General features: G+C 34.5%; 1 protein-coding gene across 5 annotated transcripts in view; it reads right to left on the minus strand.

Moving 5' to 3' along the window:
- Positions 1-12,841, minus strand: part of LOC150102005 (WD repeat and SOCS box-containing protein 1-like) — a 269,640-nt gene that overhangs the window by 110,775 nt on the left and 146,024 nt on the right. For all 5 annotated transcript variants that reach the window (XR_016549016.1, XR_016549015.1, XM_090400168.1 and 2 more), the window contains 2 exons: positions 12,129-12,301; positions 511-624 (listed from right to left, as the gene is read on the minus strand). Coding sequence is in view for 3 of the 5 variants with exons in the window: in XM_090400168.1 (XP_090256294.1) it covers positions 511-624; positions 12,129-12,301 (287 nt within the window). In the remaining 2 variants the exon portion in view is untranslated. The remainder of the gene's footprint in view (positions 1-510; positions 625-12,128; positions 12,302-12,841) is intronic.

The following is a 12,841-nucleotide window of genomic DNA, read 5'->3' on the forward strand; positions in this document are numbered from 1 at the left end:
CTTTATCATGATGGAATCTTGGAGTTTAAATCTGTGCATAATAGTCCAGATGTGGTCTTATCAAGGCATTAATTATATAGACAAAATGACCTCCTTATCCTTACATATCCCTTTACCAAATACACTTAGTATTTAGATCTCATGATCTTCCATGCCCCATAAAAGATTGTCCATTTCTTGTGAAGTTGTTGTTACCAAAGACAAATTATTTTTATCCACATAAAAAGTAGAAGAAGAAGCAAATGAAGATTTATAAAAGTAATTTTTGAAGTATATTGACTTTTTAACTGTTGGAACCTATGTCCTATGCTATGTGAAGATGACGTACTTGATTGGAGGAAATTTTTCATTTTAAAGAAGGAATTTTTATGCACTTAACTCGCACACTGGAGCAGGATTCTGAATTCTTGTTCTATCCATAGTACTAATGTAAAATAGATTTACAACATTTGGTGGGTGGAATTCACATAAAAACATGAATGGCTACACAGATAATTATGAATAACATACCCATCATCAGCTACAGTAGCAAGGTGAGCTCCATCACTAGAAAAAGACAGCCCTCTTATCCATGTTCCATTCTCTCCACAGGCATATATCATATGAGGTAATGGGTGCAAGTGGCTAGAATAAAAAAAATAATAATAAATAAATAAATAATGGTTATAGAAAAAAATTTCATAATAGTTATTCAAAAATTATTATTTTGCCTTATAACAAAAATGTTTTATCAGTACTTTCTAAGCTAAACTAACATGCAAATCTAGGACTTGAGAAAAGGAGATAAAATTAAGCACCCTCTCTCTCTCTCTCTCTAAATCTAATCAAAAGGAGTGCATCTTCTTCTTCTAAGCCCTATTTTATAACTATTTTTGGCTATGACTCCCTGATGTCTCATCTTTCTCTGTTGAAGGATTCTCAATGCCAACATTCTCCAGCCCTTCATATGGATGCCATTAGGTGATTGTATACATCCATCTATTGCTTTTCACCCATGCAAAATGTTCTGCACATCTCTAATATCAATTTTAAAATCTCTTTCCTTATATCTAACACTTTTGTTTCTTTTCTTATATCTTTTCTGAGCTCAGTTTCCTCATTCTGTCGCGTATTTGATTGGTTATTAGCCATGTCTCTGATCGATGTCATAACTGGGACGATGCACATTTTTTCAGTTTATCAAAAGCCACCTTGCCCAGCAGAATTCTTTTATTTCTTCAGAAATCTTATACATATACTTCCCTTCAAGGGAGTCTGAAACATTTGAGGACATATCCCCAGGTGGGATAGGGGAATGCCTCTCAGATATGAGTGGTAGGAGGAAAATGAAATACCTTCTGATCCAAAGTGAGGTGTGGTAAACAGTATCTTTCCCCATGTTACAAGCGGCTTTCAGCCGCTTTACTGGGTGTCAATATGCTGGCGGTAAAAACAAACACAACTGAAATCTGGTGCAATATGGAGGTGCAAAGAAGAAGTACAACATGCCAGCTTGAATATCACCTGGATAAACAAGGTCCATGTACTCAAATGAGTGAGTGGAGTTGGACTGACAAGTTAGCTACTGAAAGAAGTGCAATAAAACTAAAACCACAAAGAGAAAGCTATCAGTAAGGAACATGGAATGCCTGTACTTTATGGGCTCCTGGAAAGCTTGAATTATTTTGTAAGGAGATGGAACAATATTGTTGTGACATCCTTGGATTAGCAGAGATACACTGGACAGAGTCAAGGGAGATGAGAGGCGGAAGAATCATCTGGTCTAGCAATATTATAAAACAGAAGATAGGAATTCAATTTCTTCTCAGCAAAAGAGGAAAAGAAGCATTATTAGGATACAAACCAGTCAATGAAAGAATAATAATGACAAGATTTGTAGCAAGACATTTACCATCATAGCAGTTCAGGTATATTCACCCATTTCAGAAAGTACTGAAGAATAACTGTATTTCTTCTTCTATAGAAGAAATACAGTTATTTCAATATTTCAATTCTATAGAAACTGTAAATAACCCTGAAATGAGTACTAAAGAAAGATATACTAATTATTGGAGGAGATTGGAATGCAAAGACTGGAAAGGACAATGAAAGATAGGAAAAAATAATTGGCAAATATGGATATGGAGAAAGCAAAGAAAGGGGAAAAAGAATGCTTAAATTTACCCAAAAGCATGACAGGGTAATTTGAAACACACAATTCTGCCAAAAAAAAGACTGTAAGATGTGGACATGGTGATCACCCAATGGGAGAACTAAGAACATGCTAGTCATGATACTCAATTAGCAAGAGATGGGCCACATCAGTTCAAATAGTACCAAACATTTCAAGCAGACAGGGAATCAGATCATAGCTTAGTGATTGGCAATGTTAAGTTGAAACTCAAATGATAAGTGAAGGTACAGTATCACAGTCAGAGAGAGAGAGAGGGAGATGAGGACACTGAGTGAGGAAATTACAGGGAAACTGTTCGAGGACAAACTGAAATATATTGTAGAAAAGGAACTGGAGGATGTCTGCAATCAAGAAAGAAGTGGAACAAATGGTCCCAAAGACAGAAAAACAAAGAAGAGATGGATCTCACATAATTCAAGAAAAAAAAAAGAGAATTAAGGATTAGAAGAGAGATCTCTGTAAAAATGGAAGAACAGTATAGAGCAAATGAAGTAAAGAAGACAGAAGAGACAAATAAAAATGAAATAAGAAAATTCTTGATGACTATGTTATTGTTAACAGTAATATTTTCATGCTGGTTCAGGACATAAGAGTAAGGATTTGAAATTGGAAGTGATCACAATTTAGTTTTGAGCAGGATAAAATTAAATATCATTGAAAAGAAAAGTGTGTAAGAAATTTTTTAAACAGATCCAATTTGAGAATAAAAACACACAAACATCTCTCAATAAAAAATAAAGAGCAAAAACAAGAACCAAACCTTGGAGATTCAGTGGCAGATGTTGAAGAAAACATTGATTCAGCCAGTGAGGCATATAGTGAGGTTGTTTATAAAATCAGAACTCCACTGTGAACTCAGGATTAAGTTAAAGAGGATCATTAAAAAGAAGAAAGCATATCAAAGTTCCTAGCAAATAAGTCAGCAGGTGCTGTGATAGTAAATGGAATAAAATGTAAGAAAGCAAAGCAAAGTATATAACTTGCTAAACAAAAGTCATGGGAAAATTTTCGTAAGAAACAGTAAATAAATATTGGGAAGATAGTAAAATATTCTGGAGACTAATGAAAGCCTAGAAATAGAGCAAAATGTACTGTAAAAGGCATCAGAGATAATGGAGGTCAAAATAGAATACAATTTAATAGAATACAAAGATATTTATGTGTCCGGAGTAATTACTATGAAAGATTATTAAATGAAACAAGCAGTGACAGCAAGGTAGCAGAAAATATTCAAGAATGCAATCAATAGTGTATGTCAATGTGAAAAAACTATCAACAACCTGAAATGTGGAAAGAAAGCTGGAATAGATAACAATCAATCAGAAATGCTCTCAAATATAGAGATATAAAAGTTTTGCACTGGCTATAAAGCATAATTCAGAAAGTCTTGTCAGAATCAAATTCAAGATGACTGGAATAGAGATCTCACACTATAAAAGAAAGGGAAATAACACTGAATGTGAGAATTACAGAGGAATTTCTCTATGAATGTTTCTGGTAAGATTTATGTAAGTATATTTGAGAAAAGGCTAAGAAAAATTGTGGAAGAGAAGCTTAGATATGAATAAGCTGAGTTCAGGCCAAATAGAGGTTTGTCCAGATCAGATTTTCAGTTTAAGACAAACAATTGGGGGAGAAAAAAAATATCATGGGAATATATCAAGGATGTTTAAGTTCTGCAGATCAGACAAAGCCATGTGACAAGGTGCCAAGAGAAAAGCTGCTCAAAACATACGAATAAGTGGTGTAAATAAAACACTGCACCAAGCATTCCAGCCATTTAAGCTGGAAGCTAGTAGTTACAATTGAAGGTGGTCTAGGAAGATGTTAAATCAGTTGTGATATCCCAACTGTTATGCACCATTTATATGGACAACATTATGGAAGGAAAGTGGCATTAAATCTAGATATCATAATCTAAATTAGATATCTAAATATCAAAACTAGATATCAGATTTAGATGTATATTTATCTCAGCTCTTTACTTTATGCAGATGATGTAATACTCCTAAATAAATCCAGTACACATCTGCAGGATTACCTAATTAAATTGAATAATTGCTACAATAAATTTGATATGAAAACAGGCAGAAACAGTGCCAACATCAACTGCAGCCTGAATGGAGAATTTATATAACATGTAAAACATTTTAGCTATTTAGGCACAATTTTTAGTGACGATAATAATTTCAACAAGAAAATAGACAACAGAATAAGCAAAGCTGGTATGATGGGGAGTCAACTTTATTATTCCATATAATATAAATTTATTTAAAGAAATAAACCTTCAAGCCCAAGGATGCCCAATTTAGCCCATGAGAGGGCACTATTTAGGATTTTAGGCCAACTCTCAGTTAACATGCATGTATCTTATGCTTTTGTTTCCTAATGATGGCAATTTGACTTTTCTGAAATACTGGAAGTATTAATTAAATGTATTTTAGTTAATATATCAGTCTACATTGCAATTTCCTTAAAAATACAACTATGAATAGGCAACGTATAAATTCCATTTCTCCACGTTAAAAATTTTCCACAATTCTATTTGAAAATTTGTTAGCCTTTTCCGAAGTATACTTGGATAAATCTTACCAGGAACACTAAGTAAAGAAACTACTCTGTAATTCTCACATTTAGTTTTATTTCTCTTTTTAAAAATGGATACTATGACAACTCTACTCCAATCATCTGGAATTTGACTATGAGCATCATCATCATCATCAAATTCCTGACATGTACCCTCAAGGGGTGTACAGGATATGATAGTACTACATGAAAAATTTAAATCATTACTAACTTCCTATCTACAATTTTCCTCCAAATCAGTCTGTTACTTGTCAAATCAGTCTGTTACTTGTTACTTACGTGGCAGAGAACACTTGTTTTGCTAATCTTTCCTCTCCTATTCTGTTTAAGTGACCATACCACCTGAGATAAGCTCTGCTAATGCATTCCTGGATGCTGACAATGTCAAGTTCTTTCCTAATATCTTTGTTTTTAATATGATATTGCCATTGATGCCATCTGTTCATGCCTCTAATCTTTCTCAAAACTCTCATATCTGCGGTCTCTAGCCTTTGGTCAAATGTTTTACTTCTGACCCAGCTCTCAGATCCATAAGTTAAAAGTTTGAACACTGTTTTGTATACAGCTAATTTAGTGTTCCGACTAATTTCTCTCTTATTCCACATGAATTTATTCAATTGACTTCCTACCATCCTGTACACCCCTTGAGGGTGCATGGCAGGAATTTGATGATGATGATGATGATGACTTCCTACCATACCAGCTTGGTTGATTCTGTTGTCTATTTCCATATTTAATTTACCATCTTCACTAAAAATTATGCCTAAGTAGCTGGAATGTTTTACTTGTTCCGCAGGTTCTCCATTCAAAACACGGTTGACATTTTCAACGATTCTACCTATTTTCATTGTCTTTATCTTTTTATTGATGACCTTCATGCCATATCTATTACAACAGTAATTCAATTTAGTCAGGGAATCTTGCAAACTTGTAGTGGATTTATTTAGAAGTATAACATCGTCTGCATAAAGCAAAGAGCTGACATTAACATCTCCAATTCTGATATCATGTTTAATACCACTTTCCTTCATAATGTGATCCATATAGATAATGAATAACAGAGGGGATAATGTACATCCTTGTCTCACACCACATTTAACATTAAACTCATTCCTGTACTTCCTTCAATTCTAACTGCTGACTTGCAACTCAAATAATGACTAAGTATTGCTTGATATAATGCCCCATTGACACCATATAACTGTAGTGTATTGAATAACATCTCTCTTGGCACCTTGTCGTATGCCTCATCCAGATCGACAAAACTTAAATACAGATCTTTGTTATATTCCCATGATTTCTCAACTATTTGTCGTAAAGTGAAGATCTGATCCTGACAACCTCTATTTGGCCTGAATCCCGCTTGTTCTTCACCAAGTTTATCTTTCACAATCATTCTCAACCATTTCTCAAGTATACTTGCATATATCTTACCAGGAACACTCAGTAGAAAAATACCTCTATAGTTCTCACATTCAGTTTTATTTCCCTTTTTATATATGGGTACTATTAGAGCTCTACTCCAATCATCAGGAATTCGCCCCTCTGGCCAGGCCTTCTGAATTATGCAGTGCAGCCACTGTAAGACTTTTATACCACCATACTTCAGCATTTCTGGTCAAATAGCATCTACTCCTGCTGCCTTTCCACATCTCAAGCCTTTGATGGCTTTTTCTACTTCAAGTATCGATATGTATTCCTGACTGTATGCCTGTTTAGTGTTTTTTATGACTATGATCAGGCCTTTTGAATTATGCTGAATACCAATTCGGTTTTTATTTTTATTTTTTTAAATTTTTTTTTCTACCTTAAGAATCAATATGTACTATGATTGCATTTCTCTTGAGAATTTCCTACCACCATTTGTCACTGCTAATTTCATTTGATAATTTTTCAAAGTGTGTTTGAGAGAAATAATAGCAGACTGCATATTACTTATTAAGGAGAATGGTAACTAGCAAGCACAAATAGTATAAAGCACAGGCCAGAAGGTTAATCAGAAGTTAATCAGCAAGACCAAAGATTTACCCAAAGAGTTCTTTCAGTATGTTGCAAATATACTGGAAGAACTTAAGTTAAAGTTAAAGGAAGAATGTTTAAGGCAGAAGGATTTTAATTAATGCCGAAATAGAGAAGTAACTGAATCAGGCCAAATAATAGAATTGCTAAGTGAACACTTTTCAAGATTATATCATTCAGGTCAAGATATTGCAGTAACAAGAGAAGCAAAGGCTTATGTGGAAACTGAGGTAAATAAACTGGAGGTGCATAGCATACTACAGAACCTTGATGTGAATACACTTATGGGATTAGATGGCATACTAATTTGAGTTTTATGAGAGTGTCTTAAAGTGCACCCTCTCATAAAATTGGCAAAATTGGTAGTCCCTTTGACCACATTGTTTAATCAAAGTCTTGGCTCTGGATTAGTCCCAAGCAGGTGGAAAGAGGGGAAAAAGTTTCATTCAATAAAAGAGGCTCCAAGATGAATGTAGCAAATTACCAACTGATCAACATATTAGGAATCATTGTCAAGGTACTGGAGAAGTTTGTTGCATAAGCTGCACACACGCAACCTAAATAGCATGTGATGCCACGGATATATATATATATATATATATATATATATATATATATTGCTCTCCCATGTGAGGGGCAATAGGGCCTATAGCAAATAAATGCCATACGTGAGGAGAGATCAGGAGCAACATAATCTGCTGATATTCTGCTTAAACTGCAGGAGGTTGTCCTTTGGAAATTCTTCAGCAGGGAAGCTGTTGAGCAGCAGTCAAGTTTCTGTAGATCTGGCAGAAATGGGAGACATATTGGATGCTAGTTCTGCTGACCAGTGGCCATGAAAATACCTGTAGAAGAATCAATGTAGAAGCTGATCTTCTATGAGAGAGTCGCTGAAGAATCTGTAAGCAATGTATCATTAATGAACCCAACTGCCCTTTTCTGAACAGCATCAAGAATTTTTTGGGAGGTCTTAGGTGCATATCCCAATCATGAGAACAGTTTTCTAAGGTTGGGTGGATTTGGGTTATACAAAGTAAGTAACCGGTCAGAAGAAAAGTACTGTCTTGAGCAGAAAAGGATGCCAATTTTTTTAGAAGCTGACGATGCTACAAATGTGAAATGATTATGACAGGAAAGGTTTGGGGTGAGAGTTAGTCTGAGAAGAGATATTTAGTCTTGATTGTTGAGATGAGCATTATCAAAAGTAAGTGGGGAAGATCTGGGGTCTTTTTTGTGAGAAAACAAGCAAATTTTTGCATTTGGAAGCATTGAAGGTGACTAGATAATATTCACCCTAATCAAGGATAATGTGGAGATCAGTGTTCAGAGCATTTATAATAGATGAGATTGAGGCTTGATCAAGATATTTATGCACTGCAAGGCCTATTGTATGAATAGGATGAGTGGAGAGTGCTATCATCAGCAAAACTATGAATAGGGTTTACAGTCAATAAGAGCAGGTCATTAATATAAATTATAAAAAGAAGTGGGTGAAATAAAATGAGTCCTGCATTTATAATAGATGAGATTGAGGCTTGATCAAGATGTTTGTGCACTGCAAGGCCTATTGTATGAATAGAACGAGTGGAGAGTGCTATCATCAGCAAAACTATGAATAGGGTTTACAGTCAATAAGAGCAGGTCGTAAATATAAATTATCAAAAGAAGTTGGTGAAATGAAATGAGTCCTGAAGGACACCTGCATAAAGCAGAAAAATCTGAACAGAGAAAGCCATCCATCATTAGATGTAGAGATCAATCTGAGAGAAAACTGACATTCCGATTATATAAAGACAATCGATATGATTATTCATATGAAATAAATAAATAATAATAATAAAATGGAAATTTGTTGAGAAGCCCTCGATGCCAGATCTTAAAAGCCTTGGAGATATCAAATTCAACGACATCAAATCTTTCCATGAAATGAGTCCAGAGATGTGCTAGTAGGTCAGGAGATCTCCTGTGGATCTAGATTGGAGAAATCCATATTGGTGATTACTAATTAGATAACAGTTTTCCAACTGTTAAAAAAATTGACTGTTGATAACCTCCATTACTATGGACAAAATTGAGGTTAGAGCAATAAGTCAATAGCTTGATGGTAGACATTGATTTTTTTGGGAACAGGCTGTATATGAGCTTGCTTCCATGATGTAGGTGATGATGCCAGTTGAGTAGAATTTAGTGTATAGATGATAAAAAAACAGTAGTCCCTTGATTCCAAGATCTAAGCAAATAGAGCTAGAACCATCTACTCGGACCACATTAACCTCTCCACCAAAGCCAACAGAATTCAGGAGATTTTTGTCAAGCCGCCCCCCCCCCCCCACCTTCACAAAATCAACAGAGCTCTCTATGGCCAAATTCCCCTCCCTCAAAAAAATCCAAAACACAAAAAAATTCACTGCCATCTCTTATATTCAGGACACCTTAGAAAAAAGTGCACACATTCTCAAAAGGTATAACAAAGATCTCCATGTTGTACCAAATTAGCTATTCCTTATCTACTCACCAAAAGATCTCCTCCATCATCTACGTCATCCTAGTGTCTAGCATCCCTTACTTCCTACAAACTTACACTTACTTTGGACAAAGTGAAAGAATAGCTAATATTTGCCTAAAAGAACACAGAAGCTGTCCATCTCCACTACAGTCATTCCAGAGCAGCAGACTATGACATAGATACAGATCACCAGATTCAATGGAAAAGCACATATAAATCAGAGAGAGACTATTTAAATCCACCAGAGCACTACAGCAAACCTAAAGAAATTTGGCTGCAGCACATTACCAAGGAGACTATCAATTTGAGGCCTTCGGCAAGATTCCACAATTTGTCTCTGTTTGCCTTCCTGCTGGTGTGTCTCCATGCACATGCTTAGTATATTTCTTTTTGTCCATGATAAGGCCTTGGTGACCATGACAAAACATTGGCTTACTAATCTAATTAGCTAAATAAATTTAGTTAGTTAACTATTATCATTAAATGTGCATTTACCCCACTAAACATCAATATGATTAAAAGACATTTTCTAACTACACATAATTATGGAAAGAGAAAGAACTTGATAATTCAACACACACATGGGGGGGGGGGGAGGTGATTTACTGTTAAATAATGTCTGATTATGCAAAAAAAACTAGTTCTTTAATACAGTAGGCCCTCGATTTAATGGACTAATTGCCATTGGGTGTGGACTATTGCTGAAACTCCATTAAATAGAATGTATTTTAACCATTAATAATGAACTTATAATGTAACAGGATGTATTAAAATGTTATTACTATAATGTATAAGTATGAATAAAATATAATGTACACTGAGTAATTTATATATGCCACTAGAACATATGTTAAAAATAAATATATAACAGGAACCAAACTTTATTTTAATTAAACACATCAAAAACTATACAATGTATAGTTTTTTTTTTTTTTTATTTCCACCACTTTATTTTTATTTTTTTTCTTAAAGCTCACATAAAGTTGTTTTCAATGTGAACATTAGTTTTTTTTTTTTTTTTTAATTTAAATAAATTTTTGAGGGATAAAAATACTTAAACTCCACTGAATAAAAAAACATACAAAATTGTTAAAAAAAGATACATATATTCAATATTAATATTAACTTAATTGAAAGAATTACTATTTTCATATTCAGAAATACAACTGTCATATGAACAAGAGATGTTAATTCCTTGTTGGTAGAGGATTCTGGTGAAACAGGTTCAGTTGATGAAGTGGTCTTGAAAAAATCATAAAGCTTCATTAGCCTTATAACTTGGTGCTGCTTCCTTGTTATTGCAGATCAAAATTCTCTAAAATGTTCATAATAAGGAAGCATATCAGGGTTTGAATGATTCAATATAATGTATGTCATCCATATGTTGTCTTATAACTGACAATTTAGGATGAGGTGCAACTGATTCTTCGTCTTTGTCATCATCCTCTTGTATTCCATGAAGAACATTTTCTGCAATCTATGCAACCAGAAGACAGACAGTGTTAATGCACGGCGCTAATCCCCCCCTATTTTACCCCCCACACACACCTAGATGACATAATACAGCAAGCCCAACACCAAATGCACAATAAGATAATGCTGACTCACTGATCCAACCTTTTAACATGCTCTATTTGTAATTTAAAAAAAAAAAGTTCTAAATTTTTTCTTTAGTACAGAAATTTTTTCTTGACTAAATCCATAAATTGGGATCCATCTTATCAGGGGCCTACTGCACTTAACAATCAGCCAGACTGACTGGCTGAGCAGATAGTGTTTCCAACTAATGGGCTAAAGGTTCAAATCCTGCCATTGGTAGACATGAACATTTACAAATATCCTTAGGTGGAAGATGATTCACTGCTCAGTGTAAGATCAATTTCTTGCTAACTGGAGGCCTGAAGTAGATCGAAAAAATTCAATGTTTGAGGCCTAGAGCAGTGTATCTGGATTATGTAAAAATAATATTTTTTATTTAAAAAAAAAACATTGGCCCAACCACAGTATTAACTTACTACAGGTTTACACTTTTATGGGTGAGTGTTACCAAAAAACCAAAACTGTCACTGTGTAGTTCATATTCAGGTTTATTTTTATAGAGATAAAGGACAAGTAAAAGTCATGTGTAAGAGACGCTGAGAAGTAAGTTATTATCCAACGAATGCCATACCTTTTGAGTATATTTATTCTAGACAAGCAATCATTGGGAAGGAAGAATTTATTATGCAGAATTCAGGATACTGCATCTTGAATTACAATGAGCTGCTTCTTTGATCCATGTGGATTCTCTATGGTGACCCAATGGCATTATAAAGATAATAACATCCTTCCCTTAGCAAGACTGACTCCAGGAGAGCTAATATAATCATCATCATCTTCCTTTTATCTTCTTTTACCTTGCGGTGTCAAGGGTATATTAATCATCGGACCTCAAACCATTCACAAGATAAGGTGGTCAGCCCTACACCCCAGTGTATCCTATGTTCTGTAGTTTTGAGTTCTCAAGACCGGTTTGCCTGCATTGCAGGATGAAAAACCCCAGGATAAACTGAGGAAAAAACCCTACTGTCCACACCCAAGACCAGCTAACTTGGCTATGACTGAGGAAGATCTCAGCTCCTCACGTCACCAACGGGAATCGAGTCTAGGACACTCCTTCCCCAGGCATATGGTTGCGTCTGCACGGTTAATAAATAATAATATTGGGGTGAAGAAGGGAAGGGGGTAAAGTAGAATTCCCTTATACAAAAAAAATCATTTTATGAATTCTTCATTTCCAGTTCATGAATAAATAGTCAAACATATCAACATAGATTTAAGATAATGCAATAAAAATAGTCTTACGCAAAAAATTTAAGCATTTTCCCCATATGTGCATCCCAAAGAATCACTCTTGTATCCCACGATGCTGTAGCTATTAAGCAGTTATCAGGGGAAAATGTACAAGCAACAACATCATGCTGATGACCTTCCAGATGCCGTTTTATTGTATATGTCTTCATATTCCATACATAGGCCTGAAATAGAAATGCCATTTCCTTAAAAACAAAAACAGCTGTAAGGAATTTATATTTAATTTAATAAAATCTTATATTTTGTTTTATAATGTTATATGAATAATATTTTGTCTTATAATTTAGTTTCAGTATCCCAAGGGCTCAACCCAAGGCACCTGATGCTGGACTATGCCTCACTTCATGTAATATACATCTGTTATATTATCTATCGATCAGGTGTTCAGAAATACAACTTAAATCTACTAGGCACAAAAAACATTTTATTTGCCCAAGAAATCAGTCTATTTTATATAAATATTGTTATAGGTGATGCTTTAAAAACTAAATGCTATGATGACAAAATACTGTAATTCATTCTTTAATTCTCACTACACATTACATTATGATCCATAAAAAATGAAATCCTTGCATTTAAACCAAATTCCCAGAGAAAATTTAAGTCTGGATCATCACTCTGACAAGACGTATTTGTTTTATTTGGGTAATTACTGTACCTGTTACGGCTATGGGCTCTATGTGCCTTTATGCTTTATCTGATCT

The sequence above is a fragment of the Typopeltis vanoorti genome, chromosome 11, assembly GCF_054136105.1.
Source record: "Typopeltis vanoorti isolate ZY-2024b chromosome 11, IOZ_Tvanoo_1.0, whole genome shotgun sequence".
NCBI classification, from domain to species: Eukaryota; Metazoa; Arthropoda; class Arachnida; order Uropygi; family Thelyphonidae; genus Typopeltis; species Typopeltis vanoorti.